The 21,442-nt window shown below is 39.8% G+C and overlaps 1 protein-coding gene across 3 annotated transcripts in view; it reads right to left on the bottom strand.

Annotated features, from left to right (window-relative positions):
- The window catches only part of MAEA (macrophage erythroblast attacher, E3 ubiquitin ligase), a 51,027-nt gene that overhangs the window by 17,109 nt on the left and 12,476 nt on the right, over positions 1 to 21,442 (bottom strand). For all 3 annotated transcript variants that reach the window (XM_061359779.1, XM_061359780.1, XM_061359781.1), the window contains exons 2-3: positions 17,252 to 17,434; positions 11,504 to 11,707 (exon numbers count right to left, since the gene is read on the bottom strand). In XM_061359779.1, coding sequence (XP_061215763.1) covers positions 11,504 to 11,707; positions 17,252 to 17,434 — 387 coding nt within the window. The remainder of the gene's footprint in view (positions 1 to 11,503; positions 11,708 to 17,251; positions 17,435 to 21,442) is intronic.

Genomic DNA, 21,442 nt, shown 5'->3' with positions numbered 1-21,442 from the left:
AATACACACTTTTAGAGACATATTGCCACCGGTTCTGCAGGTGGAGAAAAAGCTGAAGCAAGGAATCTGTTGCCTCACACTCCAACTGACACAGCATTCAGCAGAATGGCAAACGTTTTCTGACTTGTATATAAATTAAAAAGCAATTCTGAGGTCTTTAATAACCCTCTTTTGCAACACTGTAAAGTCCTGCCTCATTTCACAACTTCAGTTTTCACATTGTAAAAGTGATTGCTATACTTGACTTCCAGTACTGCTGAAGTACGGGAGAACCCTATGCTGCACATGGGAGTGTTTCAGTATTGGTTACAGGAACTTATACCACAGACTTCCCAGCCTCCTGTGCATTGCCATGGATGTTTTGCCTAAGTTACCTTGCCTTAACTTGCTTACCAGTGCAGAATACCTGACCCTAGGTAGGAGGGCTGATTAACAACACTTAGTCAGGCTTCTACAGCTGTAATAACAAATAGTTTCGAATGGCTCAAGGAGGAAAACTCTGTCCTTAAGTAATACTGACAATTACTCAGACAGTAAGAGGGGGCACACAGCATATTCTTCCTTCTAGTACAAGCAAGGAAGTACCACCTAGATTTTATCATTTCGGCTTAAAAACAAAAAAAGCCTACTGGACTACAGTGAACTCAACTTCCCTTCTATTCAACAGTCACTAACCAGGTATCAGAAGGCTAACTATTCAAGTACTGGATGAACTTTACCATAAACTATTTAATTACATTACAATGGTGCAAACCTTAGAGAAAAGCATTCACTATTAGAGACAGCTATTGCACATGAAGGCTGAAGACACTCAAAGGAAATCAGAGTGACTTCTTTAAACTAAGAATACATCTATCCATCACTCTGCTCTGCCTGATTTACATATATACAGCTTCTAAAATATCACTGCTGCTTTTAAGCTACAAGTGCCTCCAGGGAGGGAGGTTACCAACCCTATCATTCTGCACACAACTCGAATTATTGAGGTATAAAATACTATAAAGAATGAGGATTCCTTTAGCATGACAATTACTACAGATATACTTCTGGACAACACAGAATTAGAAGAAAAGTGGTAGTATCTCCATATATTTACAGGAATTCTGTAAATACAAACAAACCAGAGTCTTGATAAAACCAGCAAGTGCCTACCAAACTTGTTCACCTTTCTTCTTTGGTGGGACTTGTGCAACTCATGATAATATGCTCAAGTATTTGCAAGACCTCGAGCAAATTTTATTTCCTTCCCTACAAAACTAAATCACATCTCAGTAGTCAAAGTATGATGTCCAAGTTCAGCAACAACAACTTAACCCAAGTGGTTTGGTTTAGTCATAATCTAGAAATGACCTCTACAAACATGGAATTTATGAGTGCCCCTGGGATGCCTTCAGAAAGATCCGACTTTCCATTTAGACATCAGACATACACAGAAGCATTACATCTGTATTCTTTTTTTGAAGTAAACCACCTTTAAATTGTAACTACACACCAAGCAAATTGAAGTTTTTCACTTACATTACAATCATCCATTGGTTTCACAGTCATAACTAAAAGACAGCAATACATACATTAATATGGGAGGTAGAGTTTTGTTTCAGAGCAGGTAAAAATTCAAACTTCACTACAAACAGGTTTTAAAGAGTCAACAATGATTTTCTGTCTAAGAGATAAGAATGCTTTGATTAGTCCGCTCCCAAATGTAAAAACTCAAACTTTTCAATATTCAGTTTCAGATCTAGATGTGTGGCTTTAAATTCACCAAGACAACTGCTCATACATTTTAGCACCAGTTAAACAGCAACTTTGCACTTGATCCTGTCAAAAAATGACTTCAGAATCATGTAAGAGGGCTGCAAAGAACCTTCAGATCACTTAACCCCAACCACCTGCCATGGCCAAGGACACTTCACCCTAGACCATGTCACCCAAGGCTCAGTCCAACGTGGCCTTGAATACTGCCAGGGATGGAGCATTCATCACTCCTCTGGGCAACCCATTCCAGTGCCTCACCACTCTCACGGTAAAGAACTTCTTGCTTAAGAAGAATAAAAGCATCATTTCTCTAGTAGCAATACAGCTTTCATTCAAAGTTTATGCAGTGTTCACATAAGAGGTTTAATTTATGTAACATATTTTACTGTTTGAAGCAGTCAGGTCAAGTCATTCCTCTCCATCAGTCTCCACTCGGCATATGTACATGTACTTTTTTTTAATGGCATCTCTAGCCACAAGTCTGGAAAGCTGTCAAAATTAATGCTTGATAAAATCCCTTATAATTCACATGAACATTTCTGTCTTAAAATATAACCCAGAATATTTCACATACAAAATGTGAATCTAACAAGGCAATCAAACAGAGACGAGTAGGAAAACATGAAATACCTGATATTTTCAAATTCCCCCCATGAGCTATCCTCAAAACAAGATAATTCATCAAAAAGAAGAAAAACCAGGCTTAAGACAAGCTGAAAAAAAATTACTCGGGTGGAAAAAAGCAGCATTTTGTAGAGAAGAAAGCTTCCCTAGTGGGAAAAACCCCAACAGTAATAAAATGGGTTATTTGTTGTATAAAATAGGTGATTCATAACATCATAAAATGCTGTTTACGTATTTTTGAAGATGTAAATTGTCTATTTTTAATTGCTAACTAACATCAATACAGAACTGAAAATAGGCCAGTATGCCTCAAGCGTTCAGTGGCTTGTTGCCAAGAGTATGTACTAGAGACAGCTTTAATAAGATTGACTATCTATACATATTACATCCGTAAGATTGGTACCTTCGTATTACAAAGGGCTTTGCTGATGCACTTGGACATCCACTAGCATGGTAAACACTCATTTAAACTCTTTGTATATAACTACAGTAAACACTGACTTGGACAACTTTAAAACAACTTTAAAAAACGCTGTGTTAAGCTTTCAGTGACTACTAGCATACTACATGCCCACAATCTGCAACATAACCTTCAATGTAATTTACTTCAATAGAAATGGAATAGAAATGCAATAATGAACAGTTTCAAACAAAAAGGTCAAATTAATCTTTTACATTAGTTTGTTAAAATTTCCTGTGATCAATAGAGAGTAAATCTAGGGATCATCTAGAAGACATGATTATGCTCCATCCCTGGCAGTGTTCAAGGCCAGGTTGGACAGGGCTTGGAGCAATCTAATGTAATGCAAGGTGTCCCTGCCCATGGCAGGGGTTTGAAACTGGATGAGCTTTAGGGACCCTTCCAACCCAAACCTTTCTATTATGATTATTACACAGCTGGGGAAGAAGGCAGACTCAAGGACCTATGAGGTTAACAACAGCACCATCTGGGGAAGCATATTTTTACAGTGGGAAAACAGCAAAAAAAGGACGTAAGTTGGCAGGCACAAGAAGACTGGAAAACACCACAGTAACACTGCCTACCTGAAAAAGTGCAGGTGAAAAGTCAGACAGCAAAATAGGTTTGGACTGCAGTAATATGAATTCTCACCCAATTCCCCTACCCCTACACAGGGAAGGAATAAAAAGCTGCTGGTTACAACAGTTCCTTCAAAATCAATGCAAAGTCTCTATAAACTGCATGAGATTGAAGGGAAACCCAAATTAAGAAAGCAATGGCATAGGTGGTGACTACAGCAATGCCAGTTACTTAAGATCAGTTAAAGTGAGGCATAACTACCATTGAAGCTTCCTTACTCTCTGCTCATAAAAAAAAAGTCTGAAGTTCATTAAGCTACTATTAAGTATTATAATGCTACACACATTAACAGGATTACAGAGAAAATAAACAGAGTAATTGACAGAATGTCCTACTCAAAAGCCAGCCACAGAGCTAGGTGTTAGGAAAAAAGCAAAGACAGACAGCCAAACCACAGATTCATCAACAGAAGAGCCAGAAAAGTTATTGTCTACAGAGTAAACACAGTGTCCCATGGTGTACACAGCTGAGCTTTCACACCAGAGCATCTTCCATGGCCTCTGTGTAGCACAGATCATCTGGTTTTACCTGGCTATTTGTAAAGCACCCCAGTAACTTACACTGACTGATTAGCTGTAAGAACACTGTCTTTAACACAAGACAATACTGACAGTACTTTTAGTAATTGGTTCTAGTGACTAAATCATGTTCTAACCTTGTGTTTGATTTCAAACTTCAATTTCTTTACTTCCGATTCCATGTACTGTTTCATCCCTAAGCCTTTCTGCACTAGACGCAGTTCTTTGGTGTATGACTTCTGCTCTCATACCAAGCAAAAGCACCCATCCCTTTCATTTTCCAGTCATCTTCTCCCTTCAGTTTCTCCAACAGCTTTTCTGAGGTGTGGTCACCAAAACTATCCATATTGTGCTATTGACTGCCCCAGTGCCAAATAAAAAGACACATCTCACCCGCCTCCTGTTACTGATGGCACATAAGTCATTTCAGTTGAGCCCTGCATTTAGGGCTAGCACTTAGGTTGCTTATTAGCAAGCTGCTTTCCCAGTGCATTCCCTGCTCCTGCCTCAGCAATTTTAGCAGCTCGGCAAATGACTGCATCTTACCCTGCAGTACATTATACTGTGCTAAGTACAGTAATAAATGACTACACTGGAGTAGTGCGACAAAGCCTCTAAAGCTAAAGATGCATCGCTGGGCAGGAAAAAAAAGCCTCTAGTTTCAGCTCTAACATTTTCTGTCACAGCCTCTTTGAGGAGAGGAAAGACAACTGATCTTTTGCCAGTAGAGCATGAGCCCTGCAGCTTTTGTCCAAGCAGAATCAGTCTGTTATTAACAGCTACACACCTTCCCTGACAAAGTTAACTCCTGTCATGTCGCATAGTAGTAAGTGTTAAATGTCAAGTAACATTTCTGCTTTGAAGGAACGTCTGGCAGGAAGAATGTACTATTGAGAAAAATCTGAGATGGAACTGAAGCCAAACCTATCCTATATGCAGGCAACCTACAAGTGAGAACACCGTTCTCCCTTTACATAACATTTCAACTCAAGAATCTTCCTTGAATCACCATTTTTCAATATATTAGCTCTGTTAACGATACACTGCAGGTAACCCATTTTGTCTAAAAGGACTGAAAAAAAGGACATTCAACATCACAGCACACTTCAGGTTGTCAGCTTTTGAAGCGTCAAATGATCTCTAATGAGAAAGTTTGTTATTCTGCATCGATCTTGACTATTCCACATTTACATAATTCTAATTCCCAAAGATGCTCGAGACAAACTGCAGATGTAAGGCTGTTCAAGAATTACAGCACTTTGAAATTCAGATGAACACACCAAACATTCATTATACCAATCTAGGGAAAGTTGCCATGCCTACGGTAGGAACAGCCAAAACACATTTAAAGGAGTTTCGGAGTCGCTCATCTACAGTTTAGTGCTGTGAGGTAGCTTGAAACAGCACAAGTTAACATCCTAGCACCTTTAAGTCGTGCCAGTTTAGAAGCTCCTTTATACAGTCTTCTCAAACATCTCCTGTGTGGGAACAGCAAGTCCTAGGAAAGGGACACAAATAGGCAAAAAGACACTTTTGCCATTCAGCTGGCATTTAGAAAGTCTTGTCTATGTTCTGCATGACACTGAGGCAAAGAATACAGCCAAGCAGTACGCTAAATATTATTTACCTATTTGAAGTGTTATGAATATAAACTTGTCTTGATGAATTAATTTAATACACATTTGTGTGTACGCCTACAAGCCATTCTTGTACTACATGTCTTAACAAGGAAGACTTCTAAGGGTACACTGCTATGATTGTTCAGAAGCACTTATTCAGCTTTTAAGACCATAAGTATTCCTTCATTCAAACTTAATGTTCTTCTCAACATTAATATGGATTTCTTACTGAAGTAATCATGTATTACTGAAATCAATCCTGCACAAGTATTTAAAGTTTATGGATCCAATGGTATGTCAAACAAAGCACATGCTTATTTCTTCAATGCATTATACTACTATAGGTCTAGCTATGGTGATAGTCTGTCCGTTCACAAAGTAGAACACAGCTCTAGCAGGGTTAAAATTCAGTGGAACATAGATGAGTCTCCAAAAACACAGAAGCGGTATCTTACATGCACACATTTGCCTGCAGTTGTAGACATGCGCTGATGGGAGAACACTAATCCGGCACATCCCTCAGAGCAAGAACACCAGCTACACAAGCATAAGAGACATTCGATCCAGAGGGACAGACAAAGACAATCAGCTTCTTCAATATAGTACTTTCCTTAAAAATCCAAGCAGTTATGTGTTTAATACCATCTGCTCTGCTCTGTTAGCAACCAGGAGGAGAGCTTCAGAGAGACCTAAGGAAATCTAACCTATCATGTTTTGATTAGAGTAGCATTCTTGGTGAGCATTTTTCATTCACTTTTTGAGTTAAGACTTAATACTGTTCCTGTCTGCACAGGTCACCTTCCATCTCCCATTTTTGGGGACAGTCATCAAGCAGGAATGGTTATTCCAGGAAAGAATGACTTCAGAAACGGTAGCTTTAAGACTTGTGTCCCATAACAGGTAAAGAAGTCATTCAGCAGTATTGTACTGAGATTTTAGCTGAAGGATCCATTTCAGTGTTGAACACTTTCATAAAGCAAGGAAAGAACCTTTAATTTTGGGACTGCGTAAAAGAACAATGACATAGAATAACACAGATCAGTTACTTGGTTAAGAGCCATGCAGCTTAAAGAATTCAAGTTTCTCTTATTCCAAAGGACATCAGGTAAGATTTCATGACTTTCCACAACAAAATTAAGACAACAGAACACAAATTTGTTGCAAGCATCTTTCCAAAGACTCAAGTTAGGCTAACCCATTCAAAATGCTTTCCAGTTATGAAAACTGAAGCCACATTTATGCAGTAGGAATAAGAGAAAGAATTGAACCAAACTCGAGGATAAACACCTGTGTGACTACTATTCCTTTTATTTATACTAATCAAAATTAATATATATATATATATTCACTCTAGCAGTTTGAAAGATAATGAACTATTTTCAGAATGGCTTTGCAGTATTCTCCAGGGAATAACTGTTACTACAGATTTAGAGGAGAACTGCTCAAGAAGGAAAACCACTGACAAAAATTGAAGCTGTTAACTCCCACTTGAAGAAAAGTTACCATTTTAGGTCTGCTGTCAGTTGGTTTAATGCTATTTGAAGTGTCAAGAAGCCCTTCAGCATGATCACTAAGGCAAGGACATATTTTGTACTAAAATAAGATGATTTACAGTGTAAGAGACTGGCAGGTTCAGAATCCAGGCTTGTTTTCAATCATACAGGCAAAAATCACTGTGGGCATTACATAATTAGGCAAAGAACACACCTCAAACAGCAAAAGAAGCACTACATGCCTAATTATAGAACTCACCTACAAACAAGAATCAAATTCCTACTGGAACACCATATTTCCAAAGCTAGATTTGCCTATCAATTAATGGCACAGAAATGAGATAGCATTTAATGTAGCAGAACATGGAGTAGCAAAGTTAATTAACAGACAACCCTGCCAGCTAGCTGACTATATGTATCTGCAGATGAAAACACTCGTTTTGATGTTGGTGTTGCACTCCGGGGTCATAATAGAGTCAAAATAAGATCATTATTAAATATAACAAGCTGATATTGATGAGCTTAATTTGTAATGCAATAACAAAAACTTAACACCTAGTTTGTAGCTTCAACCCAAACTGGTCTTCACATCATTAGGTAGCCAGAAGACATCAAGAGGAAAAAAATAAGTCCACAACAGAATCCATATTTACTTTGGCACACGCATGACATTTCTGTCCTTGACTGTCAGCTCTTATTTTAATATTACTCACATTTTGGTTTACTTACCCAAGCAGCATTACATTTCTTTAAAGATATATCACACACATTTTATGCTTGTAGTTTATTTTTCATATTGCCATATAACATTATGCTTTATATATGCCATATGCCAGAAGTTATTCCTAACCTGAGCTAGTTCATAACTCTTTAAGCTTCCCTACAATTTCTTGCACCCAGTATTTTTCATTGCTGTTTGCCTCCTAGGTTATAAACAGCTTTTAAGCCCTTACCGTTCTACTACAAGAATCCAAGAATATCATTCCTATGAAGGTGGTTAATTTAGAAAGCAGATTAGAAACTCTCACAGACCATCAATAACTATCAGAACTGGACACAACAGCGTATAGTTGATCTTTGGAGCAAGCTGCCATGTATTGCTGGCAAGCATACGAATGATATAATGGTTTGGTTTGGTCACTGAAACTAAATGCTTTCTAAACTGTTTCCACCCATGAAGTAACCTTTGCAGCTCTCCAGCTCTCCTTGCATTCAGAAGCCATGCAAAGAACTTAAGCAGGCTGAGACTTGCTCCCAGGACTTGTCTAACAGCTACTGGGAGATGCTTAACCTAAGATCCACAAGCTGCAACTAAAATAAGAGCAGTTTCCCTCAGCCTCTTCAAATAGTAGCCAATGGCGCTTTTAGCCACTTAGCCTGCAATCATAGAAACAGAATCACAGAATGGTTGAGATTGGGACCTCCTGAGGTTTTGTAGTCCCCTTGCTCAAAGCAGGCTCATTCACAGCAGTTACGCAGGACCTTTCCCAGTCCAATCTGGGGTTTAAGTATCTCCCAGTACAGAAAGACTTCATGCTCCCAGTGTGTCCACTGGGGAGCCCAGAACTAGATACAGCACTCCAGAAGGGTATCACTGGTTCCAAGCAGAGGGGATGAATCACCACCATTCCTTGCCCTGCTACTGATGCACATCCCAGTGCAAGCCAGACTACTGCTGAGTCTTCCTTGCCACAAAAAAACACTGCTAGGTCACACTCAACTTGCCCACCAGCCTCACCTCTGGCTGGCAGACAAGCAGAGAAAACCCCCCACCTTTCTTTCAGGTTCCTACCTAGGGTATAGTGCCTACCCAGTAACAATAGAGTCTTGATATATAAGAAAAATGAAAATCAGGCAGTAGACACGACCAGGTTCACTATACAGCAATGTGCTTCTGAACCCTGCAGTGGTGGAGACATTTATCAAAATGACAGTTAAGACTACAGTAAACAGAAAGATTACTTTGGACCAGAGAATACCACCACAGTATTTTGTAATCTGTATAGCAAAGTTACATTACTGAACATTAGAGGACATTTCAATGCTCATGTCCTTCAGCAAGGAACAAGAAGAAAACACAGAAGTTCTCCTATTAAACCAGCAAACACACAGATTCTGTATAACAAGTCTCATTACCTAACTGTTGTAAAAGCTGTTCACAATTAATATCAACATACAGTAAGGACAACTGAGTACCAGTTGTACCAAGACTGAGGGAAGCCCATCCTTATTTAGCCAAAATGTAAGTTTAATATTGAGTAAAATGCATAGTGTTAGCAAAACAAAAAAGAAATACGGCTTCAGTACATTCAACATGTGCAACTCAGTTCTGCGTTGTTCAAGTTACTTTGATGTTATGCAAATAAAAATACTTCAGCTTATTTAACTTCTGCCTTCAAACCTATTTAAAACTTAAAAACAAAACAACAAAAGTTTCTATTCAGCAAGCGGAATGAAAAGCTTTAAGGCTCTGCAAGTGCAACACTTCGTACTGCGAGGTCTTGCAGTGTATCACAACAGACTTCCATGCTCATGTGTAAACCAAAGCTGAGCATAGCAGGCAGCATAGAGCTTGCTATCAAAGGGAAAATACTTCCATACTGCTTTTTCTGCAGACCTAATAGGTAGGGTAGCATGATGATTCAGCAGGAGATGAGTGCCTGCTCCAAACAGAGGGAAACATCTACCAGAAGTGGAAGAGCTGTTGTCCATTCAGCTGCAGTTATCCCAAAATAATTGTCTTGGTTTTCTGATTCACATGCATGGGCTACCTTCAGTGAGGCACAGCAGCCTCTTCAGTGAAGTTCTTCAGGACTATTTCCTATCAACAGTTTGTAACTCACTACTCTCCTCCCTTCCCTTCAGCCTCTAACTAGCTGCTTCCTTGGTATTTACTCAAATTTCTGCTGGTTGAATGGAATCAGAGTAAAGCAGTCAAGAAGTAACAGACACGTGAAATACGCTCCCTGTCCAAGACAGAACAGGTACATATGCTACAGTTTGACATCAGGAACAGAAATATCTTCTCTTGACTAGCCCAGAGAGATGTGTTCAACTGTGTCAAAGAAAGGCAAAGCACAGAAGTTGCAGCTACAGTCTCAGCATCTTTGTAGAAGAAAGATTTAAACCACAACAGTTTCATGCCTTCTGGAATCAGGAATAACAAAAAAGCTTGAAGATTCAAGGAACAAGAATTTACAATTCAAGACCTTAGAACAAGCTTCCAGTACCCAAAGGGGCCTACAAGAAATCTGGAGAAGGACTTTTCGACAAGGGCATGTAGAGACAGGACAAAGGGAGAATGGCTTTAAACCGAAAGAGGCAAGATTCAGATTGGATGTTAGGAAAACATTCTCCCCTGTGAGGGTGCTGAGGTGCTGGCACAGGGTGCCCAGAGAAGCTGTGGCTGCCCCATCCCTGGCAGTGTTCAAGGCCAGGTTGGACAGGGCTTGGAACAACCTGCTATAATGGAAAGTGTCCCTGCCTGTGGCAGGGGGTTGAAACTAGATGAACTTTAAAGTCCCTTCCAACCCAAACCAGTCTACTGGTCTACTACCTGGATCTACAGTCTACTACCAAGGATCAAATAGCAAGTGCTACCTAAAATCAGCAAAACGTGATTTATCTAAATGAGCAGCAAATCTTAAAGCATCAGTTTTCTTGTCCTTGTGTCTGACAGGACCAAGTGCAGATTCATTGTTCTTCATAAAGAAGTTAAACCAAGGTGCATGAACTCCAAGCACTCCATGTATCATTATGAAACGAAAGCGAAACCCATTAGATAGCCAGTGATAAGTGAAGTGACAACCACAGAATAGTCAATTCCTAAATAAACAAATTAGCAAGAAGTTTCTATGGATACAGTGGCTACTAAAAAACCTAAACTGCATCAAGATTTATTTTCCAAGGTGTAAGCCAGCTTTCCTCTCAATGCATTAAATAATAGGATGATACGATAAACATTTGTTCCTGCAATCAGCATATGCTATTCTGCTCAGTCTGGTCACCTATGCATATCACCTAAGTGTGACTAGACAGATGGGAAGCTCCACCAACTGCTTAATCAGCAGCCCAAAGGTCTCTAACAAGAAATTCTGTATGACATTTGAGAGCTACTTGAAGTTTTAATAGGGCAATGTGTTTATCTAAAGCATTCAATTTGTGACTACAAGTTATGCCTTCAATTTCTACTTATTTAATACATTAAAATACAATTTATGTCAAGTAAGGAGAACAAAGTTAGGCCTAAAAAGCGTCGCTGATAAAAATTAGTAATGAGGGCACAATCATACATAAGTATAGCTGCTACAGGGCTAGCTAAACCACCTTGTGCTTATTTCCCAACTTCCTCTTTACTGCTGTTTTGTTAGTGAGATAGTGCACATTGCTACCAACCTCAATACCACTTTGCCTCGCTAGTTTTACAGCTGTATTGTAGTAGCCACAGCGTAGAAGATGTTCCACCATCATACGATCCATACGTTTCTTCTTCCACATGTTTGCAGCAGCTGGCTGGTCACTACTGTGTTCCTTCAGATGTTCAATCCTACGTTTGCAGAGTTTTGCACTTTCATCTTCAGCCTGGATTGATTCAACTGCCTAAAGAAAAAGCAACAGGGACAAATAAGAGCTATACATTTGCAATTTGCTTTTAAAGCAAAGGAGAGTAGGAATTGTTTGCAAACATTCTTTACATACTACATAGTTACTCCCAGTAGCATTGCTTTCATTTAGAAAGACATTTCCTATAGCAGTGCATAAATTTCAGTGTGGCTGGTCAAGTTCTGAGACATTCATGCATATTAATAAGTTTTGATTTATTTGACATGAAGTATATGCAGTTTCCATCTTAATGTGCAGTTAGTCTGAAAACAGCAACACATCAACTGCTGTAATAGTCTGCAAAGAGCTTTGTGAAGGTCTGCAGCCATCTGGTCCAAGCAGCTGAAAACCATGAATTTCCACCTCTAACCTATGCATGGCTTCTTCCTCAAGCAGCTGTCCTGCTGAATTAGTTCTGCTGAGGGGTGATGCAGAGTAAACCTACATTACTTCAAATGCACTGGAGCCGTTTTAATCAGTCATGCAATAATGAAAATTACATGAACATTTGGCCTCATGGCACTTTTAATTCAAGGATCTTAAGAGTAGTTTTGCAGAAGTTACCAGATTTTACTTCTATGATTGTGGGAACGTGGATGTACTGTTAGAAGCTTTACTTAGGAAAACAAATTTGTTCAGGGGAAGCAAAATGACTGTGTTTTAAACACACACTTCAGAGTATCTCCACTAAGTAAAAAAAAAACCCTAACCCACTCAGGTCACACTTACTTCCCTTCAACCTTATAGTTATGCTGCAAGTTTTACCAGGCAGGTTTTATTACAGACATACTGTAATTCAAAGCCAGCTGACTCAGCGTACAGCACGTGACAACTGTGGGTCATGCCAGGCTACAGCACACAAGAAAGCTTTGCAGTACTTCTATATGCTGGCGAAGGTAAAAACAAACCAGAAGACAAAGTAAGCTTAGTACCTCTCCCATCTGCGATACATCACTAGTGATGCAATTTCAGGTTAGGCTGCCTTATTTGTGGCAGCATTAAACTTGCTGGCTTGTGTTTGAATAACTGCACAGCTGTGGCAACAGGGAAGTCCATGCAAATTTGCCAACCTGCTTTAGGCAACCCACTCTGCACTCCATGCTGGCACTGGTAATCTTCTCACTACTCAATTTATCCAACACTACCCAAGCTACAGTATGTGATGCCCTCAACATAATGACATGGAGCTGTTGGAGCAAATCCAAAGGAGGGCCACAAGGATTGTAAGTGGGTTCAAGCACCTCCCATACAACAAACAGGCTGAGAAAGTTGGGCTGTTCAGCCTGGAAAACAGAAGCTGTGTGGAGACCTCATAGCAGCCTTCCAGTATCTGAAGAAGGCTACAAGGATGCTGGGGAGGGGCTCTTCATCAGGGACTGTAGCGATAGGACAAGGGTGATGGGTTTAAACTTAAACAGGGGAAGTTCAGGTTAGATATAAGGAAGAGATTCTTTACTACGAGTATGGTGAGGCACTGGAATGGGTTGCCCAAAGAAGCGGTGAATGCTCCATCCCTGGCAGTGTCCAAGGCCAGGTTGGACAGAGCCTTGGGTGACATAGTCTAGTGCGAGATGTCCCTGCCCATAGCAGGGGGGCTGGAACTACAATGACCTTAAAGTCCTTTCCAACCCAAACCATTCTATTATTACGATTCTATCATCCCTGGATAACAGCCCCAGCTCTGGAAGCACAGGTTGGTTCCATTTGCTTTTACCATGCACACTTATTTACAGACTACTTCTGAAAGGATCATTATTTGAAAAGCAAAGTGAAAGAAATGCCTACCAAGCATTTGCCACAATTAAGCCTGACTCTGATCTGTCCCTTGATACCAAATTCAAGTATCTAAACCTTAATCACTACACAAGATAGTACTTTACCAAAATTTATGTAAACATCTATAGCCTGATTTATTTTTATTACCAAAGTCTGGGTTATTTCTATTGCCGAATTAAGCTTTATTTTGCAACATATTGTTTGGAGATCAGTATTTTAAGTTATAAACTGAGTCTTTTCCTATTCAGCAAGCAAACACTCAGGCCAAAACTTATTTCGTTTGTTATAAGTCTGTAGTATCACCAAGCTATGAAGGCAACCTCTAGAATTACTCTGAACACAACTAGGAGAACTCAAGGCAGCCAAGCACGAAGGTTGAGCCCTTTCCTGCTCCAAAGGGTTCTCCTTGTATGGTTTTGTATCTGGACTTACACAGCTCTTGCTGGGTTTTTAATCTTTCTAGTGCATTCAGAAAGGCTACAGAGCCTTTTCAAAACCCTCTGAAGCAAGTCTAGCAGGACTTGCCTGGCTGGGCATTAACAGAACTTGAGCCTCAACAAGCATATTAAACAGGATACAAAAGGGAGAACACAAATGCCTAGGTTTCCCCAGGATCATTTTCAGAAGCCAAGAAACCTGCTGTGTTGAAAAGCTCTTTTTTAAGAGCAAGTAAGGCGCTAACTAAAGGAACCATCTAATTCTATTATGGCCATCTCAGCAGTTCATCAGATCCTTGTCTACACACATGAGGAAACAGAGATCCCACATGGGTCCAACAGCCCTAAAGAAAACATTTTGCTCCAGGAAGAGATTACAGAGAAGACAGTTGGAGTTGAGGGTCTGGAGCAGAAACAAGACCTTTTATTTCAGAAGATGTACTGTTAAATAGGGTTTGGGCTTTTTTTCCTTGCCTTTTGTTTTTTCTGAGCAGCTCTAAGATTCCCCAGTCTTTCAGGCAGTCAGAAACAAATGAGCAATTACACTAAAATGGAGCCTTGCACCCAAAACATTCAGCAATGCCTTCAGACACACCCCCGCACTCAGCAAAGATTTAGCAAGTAAATAACTTACTCCTCCACATCATTACTACACACCTACAAGCAAAATCTGACACCTCTTTCAGAAATAGCAGTGATTTCTTTCTGTAAGTAACAGAAGTGAGGAAAACATATCCTTCAAGACCTCTTTAAGTCTCACAAACCCAAGATGAAAACAACGATTAGATTTATGAAGTCTTTTGCAGAACAGCTTTTCAACACTTCGCTAACCTGTTCAAGCAGAAACCCCCAAATCAACGTACATGACAGCGTTATTTTCATGTTAGAAACCTCCAAGGTATTTTGACACTTCACTTAATGTAGTCTCAAGATTTATCTCTGCTGGTTATTTCATTTAAGTTTTAATGAAATGACACTGCTACTATTTGTTTCAACTATTTATTTTTGGAGAAGCACTGCTCTAAGGCCAGGCAACAGAGCTATTTTCATTTTTCTGCAAGATGTGTTTCAACTAAGTGTCTGATAAGTCTCAGGATGAGGAATATTCCCATCCAAAAGAAGCATTCCTTATACTACATAGTTTGCATTTTTAACTCATTCTTCTTAAATGTGGCAAAGGCATGAAGTTACACAAGTACATGGGACCTGATGAAATCCATCCATGGGTCCTGAAGGAGCTGGTGAATGAAGTCGCTAAGCCACTGTCCATCATATTTGAAAAATCATGGCAGTCAGGCAAAGTTCCCGACGAGTGGAAAATAGGAAATATAACCCCCATTTTCAAGAAGGGGAAAATGGATGACACGGGGAATTACAGACCAGTCAGTCTCACCTCTGTGCCTGGCAAAATCTTGGAGCAGATTCTCCCAGAAGGCATGCTAAGGCACATGAAAATCAGCAAGGTGCTTGGTGACAGCCAGCATGGCTTCACTAAGGGGAAATCCTGCCTGACAATTTGGTGGCCTTCTATGATGCGGCTGCAGAATTCATGGACAACAGTAGAGCAGTTGATGTCATCTACCTGGACTTGTGTAAAGCATTCTACACTGTCCCACACGACATCCTTGTCTCTGAATTGGAGAGACATCAATTTGATGAATGGACAACTCGGTGGATAAAGAATTGGCTGGATGGCTGCATGCAACGAGTTGTGGTCAATGGCTCAATGTCCAGCTAGAGACCAGTAATGAGTGGTGTCCATCAAGGATCAGTGTTGGGACCGGTCTTGTTTAACATCTTTGTCGGTGACATGGACAGTGGGATTGAGTGCGCCCTCAGCAAGTTTGCTGATGACACCAAGCTGTGTGGTTCGGTTGATATGCTGGAGGGAAGGAATGCCATCCAGAGGGACCTTGACACGCTTGTGAGATGGGCTGATGCCAACCTCATGAAGTTTAACCATGCCAAGTGCAAGGTCCTACACCTGGGTCGGAGCAATCCCAGACACAGCTACAGGCTGGGCAGAGAAGAGATTCAGAGCAGCCCTACGGAGAACTTGGGGGTGCTGGTCAATGAGAAAACGAACATGAGCCGGCAGTGTGTGCTTGCAGCCCAGAAAGCCAACCGTATCCTGGGCTGCATCGAAAGGAGTGTGACCAGCAGGTCGAAGGAGGTGATCCTGCCCCTTTATTCTGCTCTTGTGAGACCTCACTTGGAGTACTGTGTGCAGTTCTGGTGTCCTCAACATAAAAAGGACACGGAACTGTTGGAACAAGTCCAGAGGAGGCCACGAGGATGATCAGGGGACTGGAGCACCTCCTGTATGAAGATAGGCTGAGAAAGTTGGGGCTGTTCAGCCTGGAGAAGAGATGCTGCATGGAGACCTCATAGCAGCCTTCCAGTATCTGAAGGGGGCCTGTAGGGATGCTGGGGATGGACTGTTCATTAGTGACTGTAGTGACAGGACAAGGGGTAATGGGTTAAAACTTAAACAGGGGAAATTTAGACTGGATATAAGGAAGAAATTCTTTATTGTTAGGGTGGTGAGGCACTGGGTTGCCCAGGGAGGTTGTGAATGCTCCATCCCTGGCAGTGTTCAAGGCCAGGTTGGACAGAGCCTTGGGTGGCATGGTTTAGTGTGAGGTGTCCCTGCCCGTGGCAGGGGGGTTGGAACTGGATGATCCTAAGGTCCTTTCCAACCCTAACTATTCTACGATTCTAAGCTTTGGCTGTATTTCATAAAAGTATTCAAGCTTAACAGCTAGAAGCAAGTTATCCTGCTAAACATGAAAATGCTTTTAGTAATATCCCCAAGGAACCTTTCAACCTTCAAGTTTAGTGTTCAAGTAACAATCCAGGACAACTATTACCTTCCTCTGCAAAGAAGCCTCTATCACCCTCCTGCTCCCCATGGGGGTTTAAACAATTTTCAGACTTATTTTCTACCTGTTTTGCTTAAGTGATCTATTAATGCAACTGTACAAACCTTTCCATTAGACAAGCAGGAATTGATACAAATCAATTCTTCTTGCTACTACTTCTTTCTGTGGGTAGAGAAATTCCTTTTCAGGTGTATAAATACATATGAATTTTACTTCTCAAAAGATGTTTCTTCTACTTAGTGATGGAACACCAAGCCATGTTTCATAACTGCAGTGAAGCAAGATACAGTTAAGTTCTGATGTTTTGCTGTGTATTCTAAAGCCTTTGTTCACAGTGCCAGTAATACCTATGTCTTGAAAAGAAAATCCAAGCAAACAGCATTGCAGAAAACTACTTGTGTTAACTTTGTAAAGACACAACAATCACAAGGTAGAACACAGCTTACCTTTCGTTTCAGAACACTGAGTTTTTCAACTACTCCATCCAGGAGACTAACGACTGAATCCACAGCAGGACAGCTGCTCAGCGTCTTCTCCAGCTCTGCCACCACCATTGTAACGTGGCTGGTCTCTCGGTCAATGTTTTTCTGTGCAGCTCGAAACCGTTTGTTCAGTGTTTCATATGGCACCTAAAGAAATATCAAGTCATTATAACTTCTGTATTAAAATATGTCAGGTCTTCTATGAGCTTAGAGACTGCTGATTTCATCTGATGCACTCAGGACACCTCTGAGGTTGCAGGATACCAGTGGTCATTAATCAAACTTGAGTTCTCTTGTCAAAGCCCTTATTTAAGCCCTCTCAGCAAGGAGACAGCACTTCAAAGATAATGAAAAACCAAACACTGACAGGAAATAAAAGATGGTAGATCCTTTTCTGTTACAGATTTTACCTATCCTGCTTTGACTGTAGCAAGCACTGATGGAAATGTTCAGGGACAACAGAAAGCCAAAACAAATGTCTATCTAACAAAGGAAAGCAACAAGTTCACTACAAGTAGGAGATCACAGTTTAAAACATGGCTTTTTAAGTTTACATTTATTTACATTTAAGTTTACATTTATTTCTATACAAGAAAGTTAACTGAGAAAGCACAGATAATATACATCAGCTACTGAAATATTTATACATAGTACACCATAGTTGTACAGGAAATCTGATAGGTCTCCTACCTACTTCTGCCCATGAAGGACTACTTATTAATTCCAGTAGGACTATAACAAGTGCCAAAATAAACTCCATGGAAGTTTTCGTAGTGGGAAAAAAAACCCACACTGTATAATTAAGTTAGTTAAATTCCTCTAAGGCTCCATTCCTCAGCTTGGAAACTAACCAGTCTTGAAGGTCTTCTGTCCTACTCGTCCCATGCGTTTATGGGACAACCACATCAAAACCACTACTGACGGCTGTTAGGGACACATGTACAGGAGCAGTCTACAGCCTGGTCAAAATTTTAAGGTAACAGACTGATTTGGGGAAAGCTGACAGTAAATACTGAGCTGCTCCCATCATTTTGCCTCCACTGCAGTAACAGCATGAGTAATCCAGACAGGAAGTTCTATTACTTCACAGAAACAGGAATTTTAGAACTAAAACCATTCCAGTGTTATACACTTAAGTCACCTATATCTTTTATCTTGATAAAGTCCACCAGAGGTTCTTTTTTATACAGTTATGATAATCTTGATTGCTTTTCCATCAATCAGAGGTATCATTTAGCTAGCAATCACATTACACATATTAAAGGTAAAACAGGAAATGCAAATCAGTGCTCTGTTTAGTACCGCATATATGTTTGATTACAAATCTTTCAAGCATAGCACTTCTAATCAATTACATCAAGATTGCCTCTATTTTCTTTCTTCTAATCACTGCCATACAAGTAAATATCCCCAGGGTCCACTCTACTTTTAGACTCTATTAGGAGAGAGGTTACTACTTAGAGATGCACTTTGAAACAGTTATGCTCAAAGTAAGGAAGCTGTGCCAAAGATTCATAGCATCAAGGACTTGCTTTCCAAGACTGTGTATAACCCACAATAGATTGTTCTTATTTGTAGCAGAAGTACAACACAAGCATTCTCCTGATAAGATATAAAAGGGCTCCTCTTCCTCTCAGAAACACTGAAGTGATCTTTTTAATGTTTTTTGGCATCACAAACTAAGACCTAGTCAAATGACAGAACAAGCCCCTACCACAGGGAGTATCACACTAGACCGATTATTTTCCTCATATATCCTTCCCTAAAATCCAAGCCCAAGCCCCGCAACTCAAACCACATAAACCATCACAATACGTGAATCTTCAATACCTACTTGTCTATATAATCATCTTCTATTCCATCTTTAGCTCTTATTTGCCTTCATTTCCTCAATGATGAAAGGTTTTAAAGCCCCATAGAGAGAATGGGCATTGAGGCAAAGAGGGGGCATTATTTTGAACATGCTTTTGAACATGGAAGCCTATTTCCAACTCCAAGACTTGATGCCAGACAGCATCAAAACAACTTCTTCACTTTTTCTCCACTGCATTTTTCTTAGTATTAGTCAAAAAGTAAGTTTCCCTCAGCTACTCGCATCTACTGACTTTAACTTCTACAGATACTTTTCAAATCGGCTTTCCATGCCACATGGAAAAGCTACAGCAGTGAAGACCTTTACAGCTATTACTGATCTGAGGTATCTGCTTGACTGCAAAAAGTAGTTTTGCTCAATTTTGAGCAGTCAGTTGAACTGAACTGAGCACAGATCAAGTCAGTTTGAAAAAAAGTTATCTAGGTTTAATCTCCTTTTCCTTGTAGTTTCTTATCTGCACACAAGAGCAATAACAGTTCCCGTTTCCCATGCTCTCTCTTTAGTTTCTGGCACAGCTGCGTTCATAGGGCATTTAGAACAATTGCACTTTCAATTTCAACTGGTATCATTATATAGTATTTATAATGCATTTAGGTGCAATAGGTTTGAATCTTGTTTTATCTTTATTTTTTCCCTACTCCCAAAAAACATCTGAATATCCTGTGTGGAAGAGACTAGTAGTTGGCTTACTATATACTTTGAAAGCAAATACAAATAAATATATTACAATTGAAAGTAAGATTTTCATAATCTGCATGGGAACTTGTTTCTTACTACAGAGCTATACTATAAATTATATCCAGGTACAGCTTTCACAGTTACTTTACAGGACTAGATCCTACAAGTGCCAAAACTGAGAACATTCCTTACTGAGAAAGCATCTTATCTCAACTCTGCATCTTGAGCAGCTGGCTCTTTTGTTACTAATACAGCTCCTATGCTCCAAGAGTCCCTGTTTCCCAGCATTAGTTCGATTTACTGCAGAACTCTTCAGGCACTGTACTATTAAGTTTATTTTTTTTTTCCTCTAACAATGAAAGTAAATGGAAGGAGAACAGAAAACAATGCTCTAGAAGATTTAATCCTAAAAACTCTTAATTATGGTTCACTTTAATTTTCAGGTACCACAGTTATAAAATAGCAAACACCAAACATTTTGAACTGAGATGGCTGCCACAAGCCTATTAGACAGTTTCCACTTTACGTTATTGCCAGTGACATCTCTGTAACCAAACCTGGATTACATGCTCACTCTTCAGGGGCAAGAGTGACCTGCAGAATTCAGCCCAGGGAAGCATTACCTTAAGCTGCTAAGTAGTGACAAAAAATGAAATAAGGCAGCAAGGATCAACAAAAATGTATTCTGTAGAAGCACAATACCAACTTGTCCTATCCACTCGAGCTTGAAAACCACACCTCAGTAGGCTCATACCATGAGCACACAAGAAAACATAAAGGAGAGATGTAAAATATGTGGGCAACATGTTTAAATTCAGTGTCACTAAACAGATTCTGCTGCTTTTGTTCATCAGCTGCTGAAACAGGATTCAACTTAACCATGTACTAAACCAGGTCAACCTTAAACCTAAGGAAAAGGAATTTGACTTCAGTTAGAACAGCACATAAGAGGTGAGCAGAGCTAAGAATGTCAGAAGACTGTTTTTTAGCTCACATTTAGGACTTCAACTGTGATGCTATCTGGCCTTCAGCCCAAGCACACTGTTCTTCCAGCCCATGAACGGGAATAAGCTATGAAGGTAACACTAAGTCTAAAACCATGAAGTAGCTGAAACTGCTCAAGTTGTGCAACTGCAGGTCGTATTTCTTTCAGTAAGTCACATCAAAATCAACTTGAAATACCCTTCTATATAGTGAATTTAATGATACTAAATATATTACCTTCAACATAAATTTCTCAGTAAGCCATTAATTTACTGATGCCAATTTCTTAATCTTTCTGAATACATATTAAAACTAGAAAGAAACAGCAAGTATTCAATGCCTGCATATATTCTATCCTGATGGTTTGCAAACTGTCTATGCTTCCCAAGTGTTTCTTATAGATCTGTAAAAAAGTTACAGAAATAAAGCTAAGTCAGTCAATCTTCTACACAGAATCCTACAGTGCATACCAACCTTGGTTTTCACATTCAATACCAACATTTAAGTGAGATTCTTAAGTTTTCTCTTCTTAAGGATTTTAAAGTGTATCTATGTATATACACTTATGTACATCCATAAATCAAATATATAAAAACAGAGAAAGCCTGCTGTAAAAAAGC

The sequence above is a fragment of the Neopsephotus bourkii genome, unplaced genomic scaffold (genome assembly GCF_033783945.1).
Source record: "Neopsephotus bourkii isolate Nb327-2 ecotype Australia unplaced genomic scaffold, CSIRO-AGI_Nbou_v1 NB_994, whole genome shotgun sequence".
NCBI lineage: Eukaryota > Metazoa > Chordata > Aves > Psittaciformes > Psittacidae > Neopsephotus > Neopsephotus bourkii.
The sequence above is the reverse complement of the archived record's forward strand: the minus strand, read 5'-3'. Positions and strand labels throughout refer to the sequence as shown.